The 25,507-nt window shown below is 54.2% G+C and overlaps 9 protein-coding genes across 9 annotated transcripts; 5 read left to right on the top strand and 4 right to left on the bottom strand.

The window, feature by feature from the left end:
* Window positions 1-21: 21 nt before the first annotated feature.
* PG994_002128 (uncharacterized protein) lies at window positions 22-1,583 on the top strand (the record flags this gene model as incomplete). The annotated part of the gene is made up of 6 exons (XM_066853537.1): window positions 22-210; window positions 325-441; window positions 480-699; window positions 794-911; window positions 977-1,072; window positions 1,136-1,583. The coding sequence occupies 6 exons, from the start codon at window positions 22-24 to the stop codon at window positions 1,581-1,583; spliced, it is 1,188 nt and encodes a 395-aa protein (XP_066721678.1).
* A 1,172-nt stretch (window positions 1,584-2,755) lies between these two features.
* PG994_002127 (uncharacterized protein) lies at window positions 2,756-4,063 on the top strand (the record flags this gene model as incomplete). The annotated part of the gene is made up of 2 exons (XM_066853536.1): window positions 2,756-3,155; window positions 3,318-4,063. The coding sequence occupies 2 exons, from the start codon at window positions 2,756-2,758 to the stop codon at window positions 4,061-4,063; spliced, it is 1,146 nt and encodes a 381-aa protein (XP_066721677.1).
* Window positions 4,064-6,147: 2,084 nt separating this feature from the next.
* Window positions 6,148-8,575, bottom strand: PG994_002126 (uncharacterized protein; the record flags this gene model as incomplete). The annotated part of the gene is given in 2 exon segments (XM_066853535.1): window positions 6,148-8,085; window positions 8,096-8,575. The coding sequence occupies 2 exon segments, from the start codon at window positions 8,573-8,575 to the stop codon at window positions 6,148-6,150; spliced, it is 2,418 nt and encodes an 805-aa protein (XP_066721676.1).
* An 833-nt stretch (window positions 8,576-9,408) lies between these two features.
* On the top strand, window positions 9,409-10,867 carry PG994_002125 (putative to N-acetylglucosaminyltransferase SPT14; the record flags this gene model as incomplete). Its single annotated transcript, XM_066853534.1, has 2 exons — window positions 9,409-9,752; window positions 9,820-10,867. 2 exons carry the CDS (start codon window positions 9,409-9,411, stop codon window positions 10,865-10,867), a joined length of 1,392 nt encoding a protein of 463 aa, XP_066721675.1.
* A 1,225-nt stretch (window positions 10,868-12,092) lies between these two features.
* On the bottom strand, window positions 12,093-13,570 carry PG994_002124 (uncharacterized protein; the record flags this gene model as incomplete). Its single annotated transcript, XM_066853533.1, has 2 exons — window positions 12,093-13,028; window positions 13,088-13,570. 2 exons carry the CDS (start codon window positions 13,568-13,570, stop codon window positions 12,093-12,095), a joined length of 1,419 nt encoding a protein of 472 aa, XP_066721674.1.
* A 1,668-nt stretch (window positions 13,571-15,238) lies between these two features.
* Window positions 15,239-16,177, bottom strand: PG994_002123 (uncharacterized protein; the record flags this gene model as incomplete). The annotated part of the gene is made up of 1 exon (XM_066853532.1): window positions 15,239-16,177. The coding sequence occupies one exon, from the start codon at window positions 16,175-16,177 to the stop codon at window positions 15,239-15,241; it is 939 nt and encodes a 312-aa protein (XP_066721673.1).
* Window positions 16,178-19,920: 3,743 nt separating this feature from the next.
* On the top strand, window positions 19,921-21,269 carry PG994_002122 (homocitrate synthase; the record flags this gene model as incomplete). Its single annotated transcript, XM_066853531.1, has 2 exons — window positions 19,921-19,928; window positions 20,048-21,269. The coding sequence occupies 2 exons, from the start codon at window positions 19,921-19,923 to the stop codon at window positions 21,267-21,269; spliced, it is 1,230 nt and encodes a 409-aa protein (XP_066721672.1).
* Window positions 21,270-21,696: 427 nt separating this feature from the next.
* Window positions 21,697-22,374, bottom strand: PG994_002121 (uncharacterized protein; the record flags this gene model as incomplete). Its single annotated transcript, XM_066853530.1, has 1 exon — window positions 21,697-22,374. The coding sequence occupies one exon, from the start codon at window positions 22,372-22,374 to the stop codon at window positions 21,697-21,699; it is 678 nt and encodes a 225-aa protein (XP_066721671.1).
* A 1,569-nt stretch (window positions 22,375-23,943) lies between these two features.
* Window positions 23,944-24,676, top strand: PG994_002120 (uncharacterized protein; the record flags this gene model as incomplete). The annotated part of the gene is made up of 2 exons (XM_066853529.1): window positions 23,944-24,389; window positions 24,472-24,676. 2 exons carry the CDS (start codon window positions 23,944-23,946, stop codon window positions 24,674-24,676), a joined length of 651 nt encoding a protein of 216 aa, XP_066721670.1.
* Between the last annotated feature and the right edge of the window lie 831 nt (window positions 24,677-25,507).

Genomic DNA, 25,507 nt, shown 5'->3' with positions numbered 1-25,507 from the left:
CATACTTAACAGCCAGGCGCTATGTCTTCACCACCAAAAGATACTCCGGAGTACGGTGCCTGGGCAGCCCAAGATAAGGGCCCGACTGTGTTGGTTGCCTGCTGGACCGTTACCGCCGTCAGCACCCTTTTCGTCGCCGGCAGGCTATACGTGCGCGGTGTCCTTCAGAGGAAGTTACGGAGTGATGACTACTTCATTATCCTATCACTGGTATGTTGATTTTTAAGATTTGCTTGTACTTCCTTCGCCAGGCACAAAGAAGGGAGGGGAAGCCTTTTGCACCCCGGGGACATACGAGCTGACCTCCTTCACCACCGCCCACAGCTCTGCGGCTACATATCCACCACCTTTTCCACCGTCGCCACGAGCTACGGCAACGGCAAGCACTTCGCCCTCCTCGACCTGGAGCAGAAGGAAGGCGCCATCCTCTGGACGACGGCGGCCTTCTGCCCGGGATTCTGTCCTTCGGCCTGCCGAAGCTGGCCGTCATCGCCCTGCTGACCCGCATCCTGAACCCGAGCCGGGCGCACTGGTGGGGCCTCTGGGCCATGGGCCTGCTCTGCTTCGCGTCGCTGCTGGCCACCGTCGGCGTGCTGCTCGGCCAGTGCACGCCCGCGCGCTCGCTCTGGACCTTCTCCATCACGGAGAAGACGTGCTTCGACAAGAATATCTTGGTCGGGTACTGCATCTATGCTGGTGGTGAGTTTCTTGTCCCCCACAGTCTATCCCCATACGCACGTCTCTCCAGCACAGCACTTGCTAACCCCAACAACTCTTTTCGCCCATTCTTTAGCGATATCAGCCTTCGTCGACCTTTACTTGGCCATCTACCCCTCGCTCGTGCTCTTCAAACTCCAGATGCCCATCAAGAAGAAGCTTGCACTCTGCGCCGCGCTTGGCATCGGTTCCGTGTAAGTGACTGCTGGACTTTGATGATCCAAAATGTTTCCCTCGGTACTGACGAGCGTGTATCTAGCTCCGGTATCGTGGTCATCTACAAGTCGACAAGAATCCCATCTCTTGGCAGCCCTGACTTCTCTTACGATACCTCTGACCTAGTCATCTGGACAGTGTAAGTTGTGATGGTAGTCTACTCACTTCACCACTTCTTTTTCTGACGAAGGCAAAGCCTTAGCATCGAAGGAAGCACCATAATCATCGCCTCGTCGATCCCCGTGATGCAGCCCCTGGCCGAGGTCGCTTTCGGCCGCAGCATCTTCGGCAGCAGCGGGTCCAAGGGGCGACGCTACTACGACGCCGAGGGCGGCGGCAAGAACGGCGGAAGCAGCGACGCAAGCTCTCAGCCGGGCCTCGTCACCATCGGCCAGAAGAGCTCGCGGCGGCCCAAGAAGTCGCTCAACGACGACCTCGAGATGACCGTCGGCGGCACCGGCTTCTCCTCGAGCGAGGAGGACATGCTCAACCCGCGCCACTTCGGCAGCACCGACGTGCCTACGGCGGTGGCGGTCGAGGACAGCGATGTACCGCGGCTGAGCGACGCCATCGTGAAGACGCAGATGGTTTCGGTCACATACGGGGCGAATGGTACGAGTCGGAACAACACGACGGCAAGCGAGCGATGAAGGCCTGTTTAGGGTAGGAGGGTGGAAGTAGCAGCAACTCGGACAACTGCTTGGTGTTTCAGGAATTTGGAAAATAAATGCAAGACACATTGTATCATTGGTGGTCAGGTTCTTTTCTGGGTACAATCCATCCCCATATCTTGTATATTCAAGGAGACGTAGAGGACGGGAATAGGATAGGAGTTTTATTGAAAACCAGTTTCGACCATTTACGCTTACGATCTTATATGCATATGAGTTTGGTCAACTTGGTGATCGAACCCGGCTTTGGAAGATCAAGGGGAAGGCCGTTTAGGTGCCCTCGGTCAGTTGCGCCTCAATCATGTCATCGCCTTTTGCGCCCACGCCAAAACCCAGGCATAATATTGATCCCTCAATATTCAAACATCGTTTCAGTAGGATTTCTCAATATTCTTTCAGGTTTATCTTGACGCATCTCCGTCATTTCTTCCCAGGGTTATATAATCGCACGATATGGACAAGGAAGTTGACACGGATGTGTATTATCGACTCTGTACGTCGCCGGAAGGATTACTGAGGTATTACATATATATGTAACTTTATACTGATTGAATCGTGTAATATGTGATCTTGTATTATTATTATACCCATTCGATCATGTTGCGACCTCGCTTTGCAGCCTATGGCGAGTACCAATGGTGGTTCACTCACCCCGCGTGTGTCGTCTAGGCCGCAGATACCTACTGAAGTGGAAGATAAGACACGAAGCAGGTCCAATCGGGCTCAATCAAGCCGGAGGAACTTGATGGTGAAGTAAGGGATGGTGGCTGGAGTGATGACGACATTGAAGTGTGGTTAGTCGGAGGAACTCTTCGAAACCCAGTAATTACTACACCCGAATCCGAACTAAACCTGGTTATTGCCAGCAGCTGAACACCAAGCGCTGCAATTAGTTCTCCGATGATATTATTTTGATAAGAGAAAGGACGAGGGGACTGGCATGGACTGAATTGTGGCGGAATAGCCTGTATGTGTACCAATGGCTTTGAATACGCCTACTACAGAAAATCGTCGATTCCTATCTTCCCCCTAAACCCGGCTACACTTTATATCTAACAGGATCCTCATGCACAATAGAGTGTAATCAATAACATAACAGACCGCTCCTCCTCCGCCCCCTGGCCAATAAAGATAGCGAGGCCCAAAGAACCATGGTGGAACTCAGCGACGTCAAGACGCTCAACGGGGCCCTGGTGGCCGAAAGCAGCCCCCGACCGCTCGTAGGCGTCTTCTTTGGCGGCACGTCGGGCATCGGCCACATGACGGCGCGGGCGCTAGCATCGGCGTCATCTTCGGCCCAGCAGCAGGAGGCGGGCCCGCATATCTACCTCGTGGGCCGCAGCGAGCAGCGCGGCGAGGAGATCGCCAAGGAGCTGCGGGGGCTGTGCCCGGCCGGCACGTACCGGTTCGTGCGGGCCGCTGACCTGTCGCTCATGGCGTGCGTCGACGCCGTGTGTGCCGAGATCACGCGGCTCGAGGAGCAGGAGTTGGAGCCGCGGATTGACTATCTTATGACGTCGCAGGGAGGCGCCATCTTCCAGCCGCGCAAAGGTCCGCGATCCTCATGTTTTCTTTCTGCTCTTCCTGTTTTCTCACCCGTACCCCCTTTTCTGTCCTCTCTTATCATGGTTGTTCTCGTATCAAAACTTAATGAACGCCGCTATTATTGAGATTATATAGCTAATTCGTTCACTGCTGCAACTTATGAAACAGACACCACGGAAGGCTTGGACGCGACCATGGCCATCATGTACTACTCCCGCATCCGCGCCATCCAGCAGCTGATGCCTCTCCTGCTTCGATCGGAGCTACCCGCGATCGTAGTGTCCGTCTTCGCGGCCGGGCTCGAGGACGAAAAGAAGCTGTTCCGAGAGGACCTGTCGTTGCGAGACCTCCAGCGCTACAGCTATATACAAGCGCGGTCGCACTTGTGCTACATGCACTCAATGTACATGTCCAAGCTGGCCGAGATGCACGCTGAAGGTGGCGATGATAACAAGCAAGCGCTACGACTGGTCCACATATTCCCCGGCCTCGTCCTGACCCCGGCCTTCCACAGCCCGGCGTACCCGGCCTGGTTCCGCTTCCTCTTCAATCGGATCCTTGCCCCGCTGATCCTGGCGCCCTTCGTCGCCGTCAACCCCGTCGAGAGCGGCGAGCGCATGCTGTGCCTCGCCTCGCAGGTTCTCTACCCGGCAGCCGCCGCCGCCGCCGCGCCTGCTGCTAGTGATGATGACGGCGGCAGTAGCGAGAGCCGGAAGGGTGGTGCCGTCAGGGGTATGGATGGGCAGCCGGGTAGCGGTGCATACTCGCTAGACTGGAAGGGCGACGACACCCACAATAGGAAGGCGTATGCCAAGTTCAACAATGCCGGTATTGAGGCGCTGAAGCAGCAAGTGTGGGAGCACACAAACAGGGCTTTCGAGACTATCGCAGCAGGAAAGCTTTTTACAGAGTGAAAGCAACCCCCGAATCGCCAAACCAATTAGCAGCACCTTGATGTACGAATCGCAACGAAGGGCTGGAGAGGAGAGAAGACCACACGGTGTGGGCGGAAGATAATAAAAACCTGGAGGCTTTACTGAGAGCAGATAATTCCCCCATAGATCAGCTATCTGATCTGTTGAAGCACGTGTCGCAGAGTAGTTTTGAGACCTGGGTGTTACAATATGCTGAGAGATATCTTCAAGACGATACCCCTCGACACGCTCATGGATGTGGAGTTCGCCATATCTATTGTAGATTTGCTCATTCCGACGATGGCTCTGTGGTCGGTAAAGATGTACACGTCGCTCCGTGTACTGTCTATCCATTGCTTCGTCTTTCTGATTTCCCAGGCGAAGCCGAGCGTCTCCATTTCTGTTAACCAGTACATCTTTTCCGGCTCTAAACCCAATCTCGAAATAAAAGTTATAGGTTATACGGCTGTTCTCGGTGAGAAGCCTGCTAGCTTGCCATCGTCGGTTTTCGGATATCGGGCGAAGGCTTCCTCCTCTATGTAGCATACTATAACTCCGATACCGTGCCCCGATACGTCGAAGTCTATGCATAGAGGCTTTGTGGCGATATAGATGAATAGGGTGGTGATCTTTGTCAGCTCTACACACACACACACACATACAGAGAGGTAGAGAGAGAGAGACAAAGAGAGAGAGAGACAAAGAGAGAGAGAGACAAAGAGAGAGAGAGACAAAGAGAGAGAGAGACAAAGAGAGAGAGAGACAAAGAGAGAGAGAGACAAAGAGAGAGAGAGACAAAGAGAGAGAGAGACAAAGAGAGAGAGAGACAAAGAGAGAGAGAGACAAAGAGAGAGAGAGACAAAGAGAGAGAGAGACAAAGAGAGAGAGAGACAAAGAGAGAGGGTGTGTGTGTGTGTGTGTGTGTGTATCTGTCTGTTTGTCTGTCTATTTATTTATAACGGTTAATATAAACTCTTATAATTAAAAGCGAAATAATACGAGCTTTAGAATAAAACTAGGATTAATAAATTATAAAGGACGAGTGTGCTGCCGGATAACTACCCGGAGTAGCAGCTGAGAATACCCAGAGCCAAGGGGTGGAGAGAGTGAGGAGCGTAGTCAGGACGACACCGAGAGAGTGTGCATCCCAGTAAGATAGGACGGTAGGAAGAGAGAAGTCCCGACGCCAGTAGGAAGCTAAAAACCAGACAAGTGCACTACAGAGGGTGTTGTGTTACAGACAAAGCCGGGTATATCTTAGTAGTCTTTGGATTTGGCCTTGGGGTTGCAGATGGGCAACAGAGAAGAGTCGTGATGACCGAAGGGGATGGCGAACCACAAGTTGCTCCAGGCTTGGACGAGGTTGCTTTGGGACCAGAAGGCTACTCGATGTCAGTGGGCAGTTAAGAAAGAATGATGTGAGTCAGCTGGTGCGTATCAAATTGGGGCCAAGTATATCGTAATATCATGGGGCTGAACGGGCTCAGCTGACTGATAAATCAGCCGAGCTGGAAGATCGATGAGACGTATGCGATAATGTAGTGGAGCAGACCCGGTCCGGCGCTCGTTCCGTGTGATATAGACCTGTTCGGAATTTCCGGAAGCTTGCATGCCTATGGAATGGTGCTGGGGTCGTGGTCTGATCTCGTATTTCTTGTCAAACTTCTTCTTGTATCCTTGATCCGCATATCACTTTTACGAGAAGAGTAAGACCCCATTGTATGCTTTCACGTCATGTTGGCTCTCTGTCTCCATTCGGATTTCCGATGGAATAACACGACTGGAATAACAGAGGACAACCTAGCCGACCTCGGCATAACCGACTATGGAATAACCAAACTACGAGGCAACTTGCCACTGGGCTATTAATATTGGGATAACTAGCGTCAGTGAAAAAAGACAATATAACTAGAGTAAACAGTAGCACTTATTCGTCATATCTTGAGAGGCGATCGACTAATGGAATAACCCCTATTAAGACCGCCGACCCGAGAATGGATCTCAGTTTGCCTACAAGGAATTTAATCACGTAGGAACAGATTTAGCGAATAAGGTTCTTATAGAAATCGAATCTTGATATCTGTCTAGGGTATTACGCTCCCCCTCTTCTGCGAGCTGAGCAACTGCAGCCTCGAACCGGGCCTTCTTCTGGTTGAACGCATCCTCCTTTTCCTCCGTAGTCCGCACCCTTTCCACATCCCAGTACGGCCGACCCCCTTACCCGCCACGTCGCTCCAGAACCAGCGCGCCTCTTGGTACGTAAACAAGGTCCAAGCATGACCACTCCGTTGGGCACGAGCGGTACGGCCGACTCTGTGGACGTAGGACGTGACGGAGTTGGGCATGTCGTAGTTGATGACGTGCTTGACGTCGGGCAAGTCGATACCGCGGGCGATCAGGTCGGAAGCGATGATGATGCGGAGTTTACCGGCTCTGAATTCCTTCAGTGCCCTGGTCTGCTTCTTGTCCGCGCTGTCGGAAGTAATGCATCCGATAAGAGGTTCCAGCTTGGGGGCCATAATAGCCAGGAGTCGCGCAAGGCGGATCGCGTTCTCTCTTGTCCGCGTGAAGATAAGCATCCTAGGGGGCAAAACTTCAGCGTCGGCAGCAGAGTCACTGTCCGAGCTATCATCTGCATCGCCCGACATGATACGATCGCTCTCCAGCAAGTCAAGAAGGAATAGGGGCTTGAGTTCCAGGTCGACTTTAATCGCAGATTCCTGGAGGGTTGCAGGGAGATTGAGCATGCTTTCTCGGCCACTTGCCTCGGCACCATCTTCGGACGCCATTTCCACCAGCTTGGGCCTTCGGAGTTTCAAGGGCCCAACCTTATCTAGGTCCGTTGTCATCGAGGCACTCAGGATGACCTTACGGACACCGGTGAGTCTCGACTGCATGTGACTCCGTTGGAACCTTTTGCTGTTGCTGTGCAGTCTTGGTATTACAATATCGAGGAACTGCTGGTAATTCTGGCCGAAAAACTTGTCGGCTTCATCAAGAACCAACCAGCGAACATCGTCCAAGTTGAAACCAGGTGTTAGGTTGATATGTTCCACAAGTCGGCCTGGTGTGCAGATAAGAATGTCGACTTTAGATACGTATTCGACGACATGGTTGGGCAAAGTCTTGATGCGGTCTTCCCGTCTGAAAATCTCATTTCTCTCCTCGTCCTCGCTTTCATCCTCATAACGACCGCGCCGATTTTGAGTCTTGACCCTTTCAAGGCGTTTTTGATAGCCCTCAGGGTCATATCGTTCTCTTCTCTCGACCAAAGCCGACTTTTCTTCTTCCAGAAGACGCCGTCCTGTGGCGATGCCGACCTTGACGCGTTTCGTACCTTCATAGAAGATATCTGCGCACTCCTCGCATACCTTCTGGGCCTGTTGTGCCAGATTCTTTGACGGGACCACCACTATGGCTCGAAGGAAGGTACAGGGGTTACCCGAGTGACTCAGGTCGCGTATGATAGGCAGAGAATACGCTAATGTCTTTCCGGATCCAGTTTCGGCTGAAACGAGGATATCGCTATGCATAGTGAGGCAGTGATGAGGGAGGAGTTGGGGTATAACAGCAGTCTGTACAGCATGTGCCTCCTTATATCCCTTTGCTTCCAGTCTTTTTGAATTTTCGGCAGTTATGCCGTATTCGGGTTTCAAGCCAAAGCTGGCAAAGGATGCGGTCGCATCTCTAGAAACTTTGACATGGTCGTAGAGCCAAGAAGGCAGCTCTGTTGGGGGTGCTTGCGGGGGCTCTGGGGCTCTGGGTTCTGGCTGAGGCAAAGGTTGTAGACCATGTACTTCTTCTGGTTCAGGGGCGTCCACCATTGGCACATCCTGATCTTCGTCTTGGGGATCCACCACTTTCTGGGTATCAGGAGCCTTCATGGACTTTGCTACCTTTTCGAATACACCTTTATGCCGGGTTTTCACTGGCTCGTCGATATCGGCGTTGTTCGTCTCTGTTTCGGCCTTAGGCTTCTTCTTCTTCTTCTCCCTCTTCTTTTTTTTCCTCCGTGGGAGGCTCTGCCATTACAGGACTCTTCTCTTTGGCGAGCGACTCTACCAAGTCAGGACTTTTCTCCTTGGCGGGAGGCTCTACCGCCCCGTGACCAGTCTCTTCGACGGCCGTGGGGAGATCGTCTAGTAGCGTGAGCACCTCGCTCTTCCTCTTTTTGCTCTTCTTCTTCTTCTTGTCTTTCTTGAAATCCACTGCTTCGTTTTCGGGTTCGGGCGCCTCTCGCGGCTTGCTGCTCTCCAACTCCGCGACAGCTACTTTGACCTTCTTCACAGGGGGCTCCTCGTCGTCAAAGACAATCTTTTTGTTGAGCTTCGCCGCTTCGTCCAGCCTCGGCGGAGGAATGTATCGACCATAAGCGCCGACAGCTGGGGCCATTGCCATCGTAGCGATTGTGCCTGGCGCACGGGGACTTTCCGTTGCCGCAACGGGTTTCTTCTCTGCAACCGGCGCGGGCGCCGGCGCCGGCTTAGTCGGTGGGATGTACCGCGCGTACATCGTACTGGTCGAGGGTGCAGCGTCTTACTATCGTGGGGTATACCGTGCAGACAGTAGATGTCAAAAGACTGGCTCTGGACTGCGAGTGGGATGGAAGAGTCACTCGGAATGAACAACACGAGGATAGCTGCGGGTGCGAAGTTGCCCTTGGGGTAACCAGTGTTTATGACAGCAGATTTGCCACTGAATGTTAAATAATCAAATGGGTTTTGAGCTTCTGTTGCGACACCATACTCGACAGTCAACTGACCAGTCTCACGATTTCTTTCTTTTTCGCAGCTATCTGAAGAACTGCAAACCAGCGTCGCGGGATAATTCCCATCGCAATTGCATCAAGGTACGATAAAGAATTTATTATGGGGATTGCATCTTATCTCTGGAAATCTAGGCGCTAGTGCACTGGCTATCGCTATCGGACCCCTGTGTGGATCCAATCTGTAGGTGGCATCAGGTACAGTTACCTTGTACTGAGAGGAGGGAGTGCTAGATGAGAGTTTCCACATGTCAACTTCACGCAACCAGACTGCCGGACTTACTGATTGTCGTCAGTCGCAAGCTATTTACCTGCCCACTTCTTGATCATTGATACTTCATGCCATGATAGAACTACCAGAATGTTATTGAGAATACAGTTCTCTAAGAATGGGCAAACCTGAGCCGAAACTCATGCTGCAATAACGTCCTGCTTTCTTGTCTGCTGCGTGATCCCGGCGAGCTATACTACACCCAGCTTGCGAAACCAACGCCACCAATGTACACAAATAAAGCTATAGTCGTTCGCAGTTCAGCTCAGCCTGGCGCATTTAGATTCGCTACCGTTTCCGTATTTCACGATGCCGCGCCTTACGTACAACATCGCTATGGTTAGCGACTTCTTCTTTCCGCAACCAGGAGGAGTCGAAAGCCACATCTACCAGCTTGCCACGAAACTGGTCGATCGCGGCCACAAGGTCGTCGTCATAACGCATGCGTACGCCGACCGGAAGGGGATACGATATCTTACGAACGGCATCAAAGTCTACCACGTGCCCTTCGCCATCATCTACCGCTCCGCCACCTTTCCGACCGTCTTCTCCTTCTTCCCCGTGTTCCGAAACATCATGATCCGAGAGCAGATCGACATAGTTCACGGCCACGCCAGTCTGAGCAGCTCTTTGCCACGAGGCCCTATTACACGGTAGAACAATGGGCCTGCGTACCGTGTTTACCGACCACTCGCTGTTTGGCTTCGCGGACGCTGCCAGTATCCTGACGAACAAGCTGCTGAAGTTCATCCTGAGCGACGTCGACCACGTCATTTGCGTCAGCCATACAAGTAAAGAAAATACAGTTCTACGAGCGGCGCTCGACCCGGTCATGGTCTCTGTGATTCCCAACGCTGTGGTGTCCGAGAACTTTCGTCCGCGGAAATACCCCCCGGAGCCACCAGCACCTAATAACGGGTTCGGGAATGCGACCCCCGCGGTCCATCACCTTGGTCCTAACGACCCGGTTGTGATCGTGGTCATCTCTCGACTATTCTATAACAAAGGCACGGATTTGCTTACCGCGTCGATTCCAAGAATCTTGGAAAATCATCCCAACACTCGATTCATCATTGCTGGGTCTGGCCCGAAAAGCATTGACTTGGAGCAAATGATTGAACAAAATGTGTTGCAAGATAAGGTCGAGATGCTGGGCTCTGTGCGCCATGAACAAGTTCGGGACGTTATGATTCGCGGCCACATCTATTTGCATCCAAGTTTGACCGAGGCTTTTGGCACTGTCCTGGTAGAAGCTGCGAGCTGTGGTCTCTATGTTGTATGTACTGCAGTCGGCGGCATTCCCGAGGTTCTACCCAGCCACATGACGGTCTTCGCAAAGCCAGAGGAGGACGACCTCGTAGTTGCTACCGGCAAGGCAATATCTGCCCTGCGCGCAAACAAGGTCCGCACGGAGAAGTTTCATGACCAGGTGAAAGCAATGTATTCTTGGGATAACATCGCCAAGCGTACAGAGCGCGTGTACAATGGCATCATGGGCGACATACCCGAGGCCGACTTCTACGGCTACGACGTGGGCAATACGGCGGCGTGGAATGGAGAAAGCCACTCCGGGGTCCGAAGCTTCGCCTTGATCGACCGCTTGAAGCGATACTACGGCTGCGGTGTTTGGGCCGGCAAGCTATTCTGCCTTTGCGCCGTCATCGACTATCTGCTGTTCGTCTTCTGCGAGTGGGTCTTTCCAAGGGACCGTATTGATATTGCAGCCGACTGGCCCCGAAAAATATACCATTCCGACGATGACGACTGAACTGCTTATAAGGGTCTGCAGCATGAGCCACAGATGGAAGAGTGTTTTTATCATGAGATACCCATTAAATCGAACTATCTGCTTCAAGCAGTTCACTCTGCAGAAGATGCAGGCGGATTGATGGACATCGATCCGGCCCACTGCAATAGCCGTGTGCCAATATACAAGACGCTGAGGTACTTGCACGTATCTACCCAATATCGTATTGGCATCCGATCTATTCTGCATGCTATCATCCTCAACACCATACACCTTGAGACCATGTCTCAATAGCCATGCTGTTCGCGATATCCCCCAACACGTGAAGAGCAATCCTCCCCAATCCTCCCTTACGGCGAGGAGGCCCACGACTTGTTTAGCTGAGGACTGGTTATAAGCAGGTACTAGACTTGCATCCATGGCCAAGGAAGCCCTAGAGTTGCAAAGGAAGTCTCGGGGTTCACACTCAGGGCTGGTTGGGGTGTTAAAAGGGGCGACTTCATTGGCAAGCCTACAAGCGGTACCAATCTTCTATGGTTACTTTTGAGAACAGGTACTAACTACAGCCGACACAAGTGATGAGACATGGGTGATAAGTGTTTCAACTTGGCAGTTTCCCCATGCAATACCGTTTCGAAGATGGCGAAGCCGGTATCCAAAGTTGGCAAGAACGTCGATGGCGGTGCCGGAGCCCCAAAGCTGCCCATCAGTCGTCCGCTACCGAAATATCCACATCAAGCTTGAGCCATGTGCAGCCTTCATATCGAGGCTTCGGCGACGAGCTCCGACCGCCGGTACGGAGATTCGCGAGATCATGAAGCTGTGGCTTGCGTTCCACATGACTCAGACGAGTGATAAGCTCAAACCCGGGAAGCACCTAATGATTAACCATGTCAACTACTGCTTCTCCTTGCTGTTCAGATTCGTTGACGTGCTAGCGGGACGGCTGATATAGGGTATGTGCTCTAAAGTATTTACCAAATAATAGAATTCAACCAGAAGATATCTGTTCCGTCGATTAATGATGTGACGATGCCTTATCCTGGTTTGAAACACATTCTTTCATAACGAGGAAAAGCCAGTTCATATCGCTCAACCATGAAGTCTACAATATGTACAAATTCAAACCCCTAGAAATAGAACTAATAGCTATGGAGCATCAATCGTGATAATATTATTTCAACCGCTACTGTTCCCGCTGGCTGATTGACTCCCCCTTCTTTCTATGGGCCCATGTCGCAGGATCTTACACTGCTTGCTCGTCCCGCATGCGACGGTAGGAGTCGTCGACATCCTCGGACCAGACGAACTTCATGCGCTGCTGCAAGGCCTCGGCCAGCACCGGTAGCGAGTCCTCGTAGCTGAGCCGGCTCATCTCCTCGGTCTGCAGCTCGTACAGGTTGCCCGAGACGCGGCTCGCGGCCTGGACCTTCTGGGCGCGCGGCAGCCGGACGTCCTGGTAGAGCTGCATCGTGGACTCGAGCGACTCGAATCTGGTATTTCCGACTTCTGTGTCCGATGATGAAGATGATGTCGCCAAATACTCCGCCAAAGCTCTCCCGAGAATCCACCCATCCTCCACCGACTGCCCCGCCCCCGCCCCCATGTGCGGCAGCATCGCGTGCGCCGCGTCGCCGACCAGGACGACCCGGCCGCCCGCGAAGTGCCACCGCGACAGCGGCTCGTGGTCGTTGATGCGCCAGCGGCCGGGCCGCGCGTCCATGAGGCCGATGATGCGCTGCACGGGCTTGTCGAACTCCGCGAAGTCGGCAGCGACCTCGTCGCGGTCGCAGAGGTCGGACCAGCTCTCGCGGATGTTCATGTACTTTTTCTGCTCGTTGTCGTGGTCGTTGATGACGCGGCCGCCGCCGAGGCGCTTGGTCACGAACGCGACGATGTTGAGCTGGGTGTTGCCCGTGATGGGGTAGCTGAGGAAGTGGCGGTGCTTGGCGACCCAGATGTTGGACCAGTGCTCGAAGGGCCAGTCCGGCTCGAGCGCGGACGTGGGCACGATGCCGCGGTAGGCGATCATGCCGCTCTCGACGGATTTGTTGTTGCTGTCCGTCACGAACTGGTCGCGTACCACCGAGTGCACGCCGTCGCAGCCAACGACCAGGTCGGCGATCGCGGAGGTGCCGTCTCGGAACTGCACCTTTACTCTTCCTCCTCCCCCTTCCCACCACTTTTACCTCCATCGCCATCACCATCACCATCGTCGTCGTCAAGCACAACGACCCCCACGCACGCCTTCTCTGTATGCAGCCCCGCCGCCCCCCGCTCGCGCACGGCGCCCAGAAACAGCTCCAGCAGATCGGAGCGCGCGCAGGGCGACTGCCGGACGTCCCCCGGCTCGGCCGCGGCGTCGGGGATGCTGACGACCTCGCCGCTGTCCCTGCAGCGCCGGAACGTGAACCAGGTGCCCTGGCGCTGGCCCGCGACCCGGACGAGCCCCGGGCCTAGGCCGAGCCGGTGCAGCAGGCGGGCGGCGTTGATGCCCATGCCGACGCCGGCGCCGATCTCGCGGTACTGGGGCGCCTGCTCGTAGACGTCGATCTGGATGTCTCTCTTGGGGTTTTTGTTACCGTCGTCATTGTCATCTTTGTTTGACAGGGTGGAGTGATGATGGTGGTGGTGGATGGCGAGGGCACAGAATAGCCCTCCTATCCCGCCGCCGATGATGGCGATGCGGAAAGGCTCACTTCTCTCTTCCTGTGAGTTAGACATTATATCTCTGGAGGAAACGATCTTACTACCCGGAGATGACTAGTCCAGTCTGATCTGGTCAATGATATGCAATAAAAATGCTCAGGTTCCTTAGGAAGATGGATTCATATACAAAGGATATCTCAATTTACACGATATTTCAGCGACAGCGGGGTACAGTCATTATTATCTCAAGGTAGCAAACTCAACAGGTAACATAATTCGGGAGGTTTCCCCAAACGAAGATTACCCAGGCCCCTCGGGCTTTGGAGAGATCGATCCCTCGAAGCGCCTACACATGTAGCTATCGGCAGTTTCGATTTCCCCTGTCAAGAAAGAAAACCACCCCCGAGTACGACTACCCCAAAGTAGGTAGGTGACCAAAACTAGGATGCGTGACCAGTACATGTGTAAGCGACCAGCGTATCAATCGGTAATAGCCTTTTTACGAAAGCTGCATATGGTCTGGTCCTAATCTGTATGGCGTATTTTCCCCTTCTCTCCCCTGATTCGCTTGTTAGCATTTAGCCCTGGACTTGTAGTATGGTCTGCCCTCGAATTGAGTTTCTAGCGGCAACCAAGCAGACAAACAAATCAGGGAGAAAACTCGATTGACTCCCACATGATGTAGATACATTGGAAGAAGTCAAGTAGATAGACAGACACTGATTTTAATATACAACAGACCTACGTATAAAACACTGATACTCATACCACACAATCTAGGTAACGTACCCCACGGTCCAACTAACCACCTTTAAAGACTTCATCTAATAAAGTATAAGTTAATTCCGCCACAACGCATTTAATATCTTAAAATCAATCGGAATCCTCATCTCCAGATACTTCTACATCATTCTGACAGGTACGAGCATTATGTCCGGGCTCTCCGCAGATTCTACAGCGCTGTGAGCGCGTCCCAAACGTCCTCGTACGACCACTCTTCTAACGCGATTCGTTTTGTAACTGTCCATTAACGTCCTTCTGAGACTGTAGGTCTTCTCCAGCTTGTATACGAAGTGATCCTCCATCCTGTAGCCGTTTCTATTTCGTACGGCGGCGCCGGCTAAGCATCTTATTCGCCTCTCGTAGTGCGGTTACCTCTAATTATATATTTTATTATAAAATACCGCCGTAATATTAAAAACATAACGTTATATAAAAGATATTATGAACTTATACTATAAATTAAAAACTTAATTTAAAACTATTTCGAAACGCTTAAAACACTAATTACATATCACTTTCTTTCTAATTACTAACTATAATAAAATGGTGAAAAAGAGATAAAATAGACTTAATTGTTAAGAATTACGGGAAAATGGTCAGTTGGACCGTGGGGTACGTTAGATAGATCGTACACATACACACACGCAGGTTTAGTAATTTGTTTTTAATTCTCGCCCTCCCCTCGAGGCGGCATATATAAAGGTTGTCCTATTCACATCACTTTTAACTCATAGACAGTTCCTTTTCCAACAAAAACAACAAAATGAGTGACTTCTATTATATCAATATTTGGCTAACCACCCCCTTAATCCGATAGCCCACCCCACTGTACACTATCCCCCTTTATCATAAAATATAAAACTGACAAACAAGAGTCGTAACGTCACACCCTCGTTTCGTCATCCTTCTTCCCCCCATCATCCCGTGAGTAGGGGACCACCAACGATCGTGAGCGATCGCTTAGAAGTCTCGGCGAAGCATGACGCGGAAGCCGTGGCTGTCGACTCTAGGTGTCCGCTTCGCAGTCTTGTTGGCAGCGCCACCAGCAGCAGGAGCGGCACCAGACGCGGCAGGAGGAGGAGGAGCGGCGTCAGAGGCAGCAGGGGGAGGAGGAGGAGGAGGAGCAGCGCCGGAGGCGGCAGGAGGAGGCGGGGGAGCACCAGATCCAGCCGGGGAAGGCGGCGGGGGAGCAGCAGCTCCAGCAGGAGGTGGTGGCGGGGGAGCGCCAGATCCCTTAAGGGGTGGCGGGGGAGCACCAGAAGCTCCAGCGGGAGGTGGTGGCGGGGGAGCAGCGGCAGCACCCTCAGATCCCTTAGGGGGAGGCGGCGGGGGAGCGCCGGATGCACCAGGAGGTGGGGGAGGAGCAGCAGCCGCAGCGTCAGACCCCTTGGGAGGGGGTGGCGGTGGGGCACCAGAGCCAGCCGGGGGAGGCGGCGGGGGAGCAGCAGCACCAGCAGGTGGCGGCGGGGGAGGTGGCGGCGGCGCGCCCGAGCCTGCCGGAGGAGGCGGCGGGGGAGCAGCGCCCGAGGCAGCCGGGGGAGGTGGCGGCGGTGCGCCAGAAGCCACGGGCGGGGGAGGTGCGGCGGCCGAGCCGGAAGCAGCAGCCTTGGCCTTGACGGGAGTAGCGGCCTTAGCAGCCGGGACCGAGGCGGCGCCAACGGCAGCGGCGTTCTTGCCAGCACCAGCAGCGGCGTTCTTGCCGGCGCCCTTTCCAGCCGGGGCAGCCGGGGTGGCTTGACGGCCCACGTTAACGAAAGGAACGGCGGCGGCAGGGCCGGACAGAGCGACGAGAGCACCGGCGGTGCGGCGGTTGGGGAAGGCGCCCAACTGGAAGCCAGTGACGGCGGTCGAGGTGACCAGGCCCGTGGCCAGGACCTGTACCAAAGCTGAGTAGTGCATCGTCGGAAAGAAAGTAAAACTCAGGACAAGCCGAGATGTTCAAAATGTGGTCTGGAGTATATGGTCTTTAAAAAGAAATAAAGATGAAAGAAGGTCAACTCCAGAGCAAAGAAATGAAGAAAGAAGGATATTCGACTAGCGAATGGTAGTATTGAACAGTGTGTTAAGGATGAGGAGAGAGAGTATTTCCAAACGGAGCGATGAGATCTGGAATATATAACAACATGAACTCCTGTTACCCATAACTCTCAAGATCCCAAGTCCACAATATCCTCGTCAGTCTATAACCTAGAACTCTGACTATGGGATTATGGGACGCACTCTATCCAGCATGGGTCGTGTTAGTCCAGAGCCCATTCAGAGCCCAGAGCCGAGAACCCACCATGGACACCATGGGAGACGAGGCTGTGCGTGCAGGTTTGTCGTAGATCATCGACGAGACAAGACTTTGGTAGTCTGAGCACCCTGGGTTTCATGGGTCCTCGTTTGTTTTCTGGCCGGGTGATTGGTGCCTCTCGTCATATCCCGTACCTTGCAGGCGATGCGATGGGATCATAAATCGATCTTTCGGCGGGACCGGGGCCTCAAGCAGGTGGAGCCAGGCACAGGCATGTTTGCGAGTTGCTCGCTCGAATCAGATGGACCAATGGCACCCAGGGCCGGGATGATGCGACGGTGACGATATGTCCATTCCTGATGGCAGGCCCTTCAGGCGCTTGGCGGTTGTCCTGGTAGTGGTGTGTGCCTTGGTCGTTTCAAAATCCACCCCGTTTCGTCTTGAGTGCTTCGAGAAGACGGGGCTTTGCTTGTTTGAGATGTTGCGATGCGTCCAAGTATGTAGTAGCCCGCGACCGCGATTGATTTCGGAGAATTATCGAACGCAATCGCCGGGTGTCACCTCGGCTGCCGACATTGATACACACAGTAACCTTAGCTCATATCATTGCTCCGTTCGGACCTCATCAGTCAGTCATCCAGTCAGTAAGCAAGAAGGTTGTGATGCGTTCAGCGTTAATGCGGATCAGCCGTTGCAGTGGGTTTTCCTGTTAGCGTTACCGACTTAACCGTTAGGTAGGGGACGGACACCAGGCACCAGGCGCGGGTAGGACCCGTTGTAGGACCCGACTTGGCAGGGGCAGCTGTCTCCCGATGACTAACCTAACCTGAGGGATCAATAGACGAGTGCCGAGAGCATTGTTCGTCGAGGCGCTTACCTTTGCACACATCCGTCTACACATAGTGCATAGTACTTACCTACCATCTATGGTAACTTGAGTCGAAATGCAAATTCCAAATCAGACTCATCTCAAGGAAACAAGTGGCGCCTACCGCTTTCCTGGAGATTTCGTCTCAGAAACCTAGGCGAAACCGTTCTGAACATAATGTTCGCAATGTTAATTCCCAGCCAGTGGTTTAGCTGTTTACCCATCAGAGTTGCGGGTACGGGATGGATGTTTTGTGCTACGAACGCCAGAGTAAACTTTTCAGTCCGACCATTTTGCGCAATATCAACCACCCTGGAAGCCCACTGACATTAACCTACAGCCTGTTCTGTTGCCTGTATTATTAGGTGGCATTCAAGAGGATACGCAATACGAATACAGTGTAGCGAAGGAATCCCCAGATGCATACATGTATCCATAACGCTCAAACTTTGGCCTGGGCCTTCAGTTGAGGCCACTGAATTAGGTATGCGTGCCGTGCAGCGGGTGACAGCAAGGAACCAGTGGCAGTAAAGTATCACTGTATCAGCCGTCAACTCAATTAGATGGACGCTGAAGGAGCCTTGCGAGCCCAGCCTGGGGTTCGCTGTTGTCAAAACCGCCGAAGAGCCGCATCGAGCAGACTCAGCCACTTTAGCAGGGCATACATAGAACAAGGTCTCTGATCTGATTCAACGATTCAAACACTGCTCGTCTGAACCTACTTCAGGTGGGATCCTTGGCATGTTGGGCTGTGGGCCAAGGCCAGTGTAGCATCTAGATCGGACCAAAATTCCGTGAATCCAGGTCGCGTCCAGGTGGTGTGCAAGGTCGTGCCCAGTCCGCCAGCGGTTTCGGGTTTGGAGGAGTTTGGAGTTTGGGACACTAAAACCCACTTTCTCAAAAGTATCCCCTGCCGCCGGTATCGATGCGTATTGCCTTGGGTGAAAGCGATATGTTTTCAGGTATGTAATGGCTGCGCTGCTTAATCGGGGTCTGGAGCGCTCTCGGTTGTGACGGCCGTTTCCTAACATGCTTAACGTGATGGGAGAGGCTGGGGAGCCCCGTAGAACATTCATCGAGCTCTCCTGGCCCCTCGCCCACTCGGTAGTCCATCTCCCGTCCATACCCTGGCTCAGCTTAATTTGTATGAAGTGCAGTATGGCTTCAACTTCCCGACGATCACTAGGAGATGGGCATCGACGCCATGGTTCCCCACGTCGATTAAGCTGATCCCCATAGCGCATAGATCGACTGAATAAGCTCTTGTTTGCATGACAATCGCCGCAGCACACCTTGCAAGCCCCCCCCCCCCCGGTTCATCCAACCGCCCCTCTCTTGGCACGTGTGAAGACGACTACAGTCACAGAAGAAACGCGTCCTCGGTGGTTGGTGGGCTCAACTCACGTTGCCCAATCATAATCTCGAGACTGGTATTGCCAACATCGTAGGTTAAACCGTCGCAAACTCGTTCGATTTCATGCGTCAACCGCTACTGGAAGAGCACACTGCCGTGTTGGTCTATTTCACAGCCCCGGATATCAGGCCTTGAACGATGCCCATTATCTTCCAGGAGGCTTCGGATCTTCCGTGTATGTCATCTGATATACTCAGGAGGAGCGTCCGATGCGACTGGCTTTGGGAGTCCGGGGTAGTACAGTAAAGAACGACCAGGAGGCAGTGTTCCCTTTTTTCGGATCAGGCGTGCACGATATCACGTCCCGGCAAGCAGGAAAAGGACTTACCCACAGGAAACCCGTAGAAAACCCTAGAAACCGGGTCTTGGGGTAAATTTAATGTAGTATATCGGCAGACTTACGCCATATACATTGGTTACGCTGTTAAGGGAATGGGGTTGACCTTGACTTGTTCTACCAAGATATGTCATGTCGCACCGATTGGTGACGTAGGCTTATTTCTCTCCCTAATCTACGTGAGAGCAGCAGAGTGGTAGGATAGTCTAATGATGCCCCTATTCCGTCTGGGAGGGTTGACATTCGAACTGCACTCTTGGTGTTCGATTCGAGGTCCGGTGTTTCTCCTGTTGGCATGTTCCTTGGGCCGGATGATGAAATATTTGTCAGCGTCAGGCGCCGAGTCAGGTGCATTGCTGGCTTGGTGGCTTGGTAGCGAATATATAGAGGTTTACTAATCAAGACCCAGTAAATCGACGATGACGACGATCCATCTTACTTGCCCCTTGAGGCGATGATGAGCATAGCATCCAACGACAAAAAAACATGGATGAGAAAGGTAAAAGGTAAAGGTCATTCATGTAAGACCGTGGATGTTCTGGACGGTGGAATAAGGCACGATGGATATGCTGCAGCGGCCCACCTCGCGTTGCACAGCAGCTGCAGCACCCCGCCAGGCTACAGTAACGATTAACCTTAATGCCCCTCCAACGCCAACGCTCCAGCCCCCAGGCCCAGGGGTATCTGCCGACCAACCTAGTTCACACCCAAGAATCCTACACTGATAGCAGCTGCGATCCTGTCTCCCTAGCCAGCCGCTCTCTGCGCGCCTTTGACCGATCCCACAATGCCTCTGTAAGTTGTTTCGGATCTCCATTTGCCGGCGCATCTTAGCTGATCCTGCTATGTCGTGTATCCTGCAATGACGACAAAAGAAAAACCATGCCAAGCTAACAGAAACGCGCCAACCACAGCCACCTCCTGGGCAAGAAGTCATGGAACGTCTACAACACGGCCAACATCGCCCGCGTGCGCGCCGACGAGGAAGCCGCGCGGGTGCGCGAGGAGGCTGAGGAGCAGAAGCAGCAAGAACAAGACGCCGAGCGCCGCCTCGCCATCCTCCGCGGCGAGGAACCCCCGCCATTGCCGCCGCCGTCCGAATCCGTACCTGATCCCTCCTCCGCCCCGGGCCGACGTAGAAGAGACGATGATGAACCATGGCATTTGGGCGGCGGTGAGAGGCGCAAGCGCAAGCGTGCCGGCGAAGACGATACGGACTTTGAGATGCGCCTTGTGCGGTCCCGGATCGAAGGGGGCACAGCAGCAGAGAGAAGCGAGGAGCAGCCCGCCTCGACTTCTCTCGTCGTCACGCACAAAAGCAGCGACGCGCCCCTCACCGACGCCGCCGGCCACATCGACCTCTTCGCCCCCGACCCACGGCAACTCAAAGAAGAGGAAAAGAAGAAGAAACAACAACAGCACAAGGAGAAGAACCCCGAAGCCGAGGCCGAGGCGGCGCGCAAGCAGCGCTCCTTCGAGGACCAGTACACGATGCGCTTCAGCAACGCGGCCGGGTTCCGGACGGAGCTGTCCAAGACGGCGTCGGGGCCCTGGTATGCTTCTGCTGGCGGCGCTGGTACAACAAATGATAAGCAAGAGCCGGTAGGGAAAGACGTATGGGGCAACGAGGACCAGCGGCGGCACGAGCGCGAGGCGGCGCGCATCGTGTCGAGCGACCCGCTGGCGGCGATGAAGCGCGGCGCGGCCCAGGTGCGCCAGGTGGAGCACGAGCGGCGGGCGGCGAACGCGGAGCGCGACAAAGAGTCGCGGCAGCTGCGACGCGAAGAGGAGGAGAGGCGGCGGCGGGAAAAGAAGAGGCGCCACCATCGCCGTCATCGCGAAGATGGTGGCGAGGACGAGGCTGACTTGCAGACGGCACGGACGGAGTCGCGCCAACATTCCGACCCTAGGCGTAGACATAGGCACAGAGACGCCGACTCGGAACGGAGTCGGGATCGGCATAGCAGACGGGATGATCGTGATACAGAGAGAAGCAGTAGCAGGCGATACCGTCACGAATCGGGCGAGGATGGCGAGAGGCGGCGCCACAAGGCGTCACATCATGATGAGAAGCGGCAACGGAGGTCAGATGACGAGCGCTCTGAGAAGAGGCAACATCGCGAGTTAAGGCGGTGATGAGATTATGATTAACTATGTATAGTTACAAGGCATACATCCTGCATATGCATTTCTAGCGAGATAGATACCCAAATTATAGATAGGCCTTATCAGGAATTAAGGCACCCCCTAGTAGTATTAAGCGTTCATACATCCATACGATGCAGACTTGGCACAGGTCCCGATGTACCATCTCCTTCGGCCCATGACTAGATTCTGCTTCAACGACTCCCGCCAAGTCTACCAGAGAACTGGGATGGCATTTTGGTTTTGGTCGGCTTCACTGCCTGCAGAAAACTATTGCGACAGAGAGCAAGCTGGCATAGCTACCGTCTGTGGGTAGGAGAAGAAGGCGTAAGCGCGAAACAAGAGGCGCGCGACAATTCGCGCCCAGTCCCGGGCGTGTATACGTCAGTAACATCCCCGGCTCGAGCTTTCATGCCCCTCATGTTTTCCCCTGCTTCCAGGGCAGCTGGATCTGAATCTCGCGCAGATCCTTCCCGACGTACTCAACCACCTTTGGCGCACTCTGCAGACTGTTCAGCGCGGCCTTGACGCCCGCGAGCGTCTCGGGGGAGATGCCCTCGGGCCGGTCGGAGTAGATGTCGATCCCTTCAGGCGTGAACAGGGTCGCGGCGAACCAAGTCACGACCCAGCGCTCCACCGTCGTCGCGGCGGCCGGCGGCTGCTGCTGCTGTTGTTGTTCTGACAACGGCCTCTCGCCCCACCCCAAGACCTCCCAGTGGCTGCTCGCGATCCGCAGCCAGCCCTTGCCGCGCCAGTTCCACGCCGCGGGCGCGGTCGGGTCGGGCTTGTCGACGCCCGCGACCGTCTTGTACGCGCCGCTCTTGTTGGCCTTTTCGTACTCGACCAGGTCGTCGATATGCATTTCCGAGGTTGTCGAGGAGGTCGGCAGCGGCTTGTAGGTGATGCGGACGTTGCGGGCGGAGCGCCACATGGGCAGGGTCGAGTGCGTCACGGACCAGGTGCGGTAGAGCCATTCGAGCGGCGGCGAGGCGAAGGCGGCGCCGTCGGACGTCGAGGGTTGCGACTTGTCCGTCAGGTAGGCCGAGGGGGCCCGGAGGCTGATGGTGGACGGGGATTTTGTGGAATCGAAAGCCATCGTATGGATTGCTGGCAGGTAATAGGGCGCGGGAAGCCGTATCGATGGTGTCGCGTATATCCAAAGTTCCAAAGCCCGATGTGGTACAAGCAAGACACGTGCGATTCCCTGGGAACTCAAGAAGAAGAGGAATATTGGATGTTGTGCATAACATAACCGATAGTTATTAAATCGAATAGGAGCTCTATCCAGTTACCTGCTATTAACTAATGGCGATGGTCGAAATGGACAGCTGAGAGCTCCAAGTGAAGCTAGTTGCTCATTTCGGCAGCGGTAGTATCCGGCACTTGCTCGTGATAGGGCTCCAGATGAAACAGCACTAACACCATGGCCTGGCCATGGTCCATATGACGGAGCATCAACAACGCAGCCTTTTTGGCTTACAACAACCTCATGGTGAATTCCAGTTTCGATTGATAGCGTCGCGGTCAACCTGCTGCTTCGCATAGAACCTTCATGCTGCAAATGCGTAGGTATGTAGGATGCCAGCCGTCGGGCAAATATTTGTCTTGTTATACGTCGGGCAGTCGCGGCTGATACGCAGGGTAAAAGTAGAAGAGCGTGAGACCACACTTTGCACTTGCTCATAGGCGCACGAGGAATGATATCAGCGCAGCACTAGCTGATGATAGGTGTTGTTCGGGAGGACAAGTGAGAAAGATGGTGGGATAGATTCCGCTAGGAAAAGATAGCTCGGGCCCGTAGGTTAGGGTGTACGCAGCTGTACTTGTTTAGAAGCTTCCCCAGGTGAGACGGCTGGACGGGCGGACAGGTCCTTCCCGTTGGGTGCCAACCACAGAGACACACACACACCCAGTGACACCACACCTTCAGCAATCTTCCACTTGGACGACTGCCCGCAACGAGGCGACTGACTGGACCGGCGTTCGCTTACTTGCAGGGGATATCGGTCTTGTGATCTGGAGGTTCTGCCTCTCCCGTTGGTCAATCTGTCTTGCAAAAGAGAGAGAGAGGCAAGGCGACTGAAACGTTGCTCCAAACCCTAAATTGTTCTCTTTCCCATGGATGCAACCATCAGTGAGGAACGATAGTAGCCTGGACGTGTTGAAGTGAAGGGATTCCATGACGAACGAAGGAGCAACAAATCCCCTAGGACCCAACTACCAAATTCTCGGGTAGATCAAGCCAAGCGAACGAATCCTTGCCGCCCACATGTCTGTCTGTCACTTCGGAGATCAATCTGGACGAACCTGACTTGACGTGTCCAGACCAGACCATTGGGCATTCAATCCCGTTTCCCTCCCAGAAGCCCCTCCGATATTTTTCCACCTCCGAACATCGATTCTTTTTTAGCCCCGTCTTTTCCTTCCTTCCGGGACGGCGCGCGCACGACCCCCCAACGGACCGCCCCAGCCCGACTTTGATTTTCGGCTTAGCAGCTAACCTAGACTGCTGTCCAACAATCGCATCCAACCACCACAACTTCTCTTCTTCCTCGTTTTTTGTCTCTTTCTTTTCCTACACGGCGCAACTGCCCCCCGACTATAACAAAAACATATCACAATCGACCGAACCGACCAGAGTCCATCCTCGTTATCTATCGCAATCATGGACCCCATGGACCCCGACGAGTGGGACGAGGACACCGCCGCCATGGCGCAGGCCATGGGCTTCGCGAGCTTCGGCGGCCAGAACCACCCCTCCAAGCGGCGCAAATGCAACGCGCGCGCCGACGACGCCTTTGTCGCCGGTGCCGGCGATGAGTCCACGCTACCCTTCCACGACGCCGGCTCGGGCTCGAACAACACGCCGCTGGGCTCGCGGCGGCAGCCGGCGAAGAAACAGAAGAAGGACCAGAAGACCAACGCGAACGAGATCGATCTCGACGATGACGATGATGACGAAGGCGAAGACAATGCTGATGGTGGGAACAATGCCGCTGAAGACCCAGCGCCGCAATATATCGATACATCACAACCCCCCCATCTAGCCCAGTCAGATATCGACGCCATCGTCGGCGCTGGCGGCGCCGCCGGCCTCCCTGCGAAACCTGTGTGGGCTACTGCTCCCTGCTAGCAGTGGAGGCGGGCATCCTCCGACGGGAGCCCCTGGCCGACATCGCCATGGAGGAGACAGAGACTCGGGGGCGCCGTGGTGGAACGACTACTACGACCCGGCCTTCAACACGAACCCGTGGGAGAAGATCGAGAAGGCGCAGGGCATGGAGCCGCGGGGCACCTGGCTGTCCTATGACGAGTCCAAGATGAAGTGGGCGGCGATCAAGAACGAGTCGTCATCATCGGCTGCTGCTGCCGAGGCCGTCATCGCTCAAGCCGCATGAAATCGCGAGTTGCGATTCTTTGGCATGACCATTTGATATACTGGACATCGGGGTCGATGATATAGCTTCGGCTTATTGCGAGAGGGAGAGAACGAGAGAAGGGAGCCAGCCCTGAGCCAGAGCGAACGTGTCCATGGCCCTCATTGAACACCAGCTAACCCCAAGCGCTTTATTCATGCGAGACACGTCTTATCTTGGTACCACCAACTATCCCATTCATATTCATACATATTGGGCAGCGAGGCGTCACGTGACCTCCCTACGCAGTACCAACTACCAAGTCGATCGGCGCCCATTGGCGGCACAACTGCCGTCCTTAGGCTCGACGCCCCGGGGTCTACGGAACAACCACCTGTACACAGTATCAACATCACTGTCACGGACGTTTGCGAGGGATCATCCAGAGGAGAAGCATATGTATTAATACGCAAGGAAAGGTAGCTGTGGTCTATGACACCCGGCCCCCAAGAGAACAGCTGGGACGGTGGGAGGGGACAATGCCCAGCACGCCCAGCTCCATGCTCGAGGGCACGATGACCTACACTCTATCCTGGAATAGGCAATATCAACCTGCCTAAACCCCCGAAACGGCATGGTGCTTCTGTCAACAGTGCCTGTGATCTATCTGCTTTTCCTGTCTCCCACCCCCCAAGTGTGGCCCTAGGGACGCTACTGTCTCCATCGTACCCGATCTGCTGTGGACTTGTGTGTGGGCTTGGTACTGTGACTCTTCAGAACATCCCCTCCCGTCCGCATCTATTGACAGCGGGTACAAAGGGTTGTCTGCTGCAGGGTCTGCACAGAATCTGCAGCCCTACCAGTCCTTGTCAA

The sequence above is a fragment of the Apiospora phragmitis genome (genome assembly GCF_038363925.1).
Source record: "Apiospora phragmitis strain CBS 135458 chromosome Unknown utg000002l:1.0-5516284.0:1.0-5523493.0, whole genome shotgun sequence".
Taxonomy (NCBI): domain Eukaryota; kingdom Fungi; phylum Ascomycota; class Sordariomycetes; order Amphisphaeriales; family Apiosporaceae; genus Apiospora; species Apiospora phragmitis.
The sequence above is the reverse complement of the archived record's forward strand: the minus strand, read 5'-3'. Positions and strand labels throughout refer to the sequence as shown.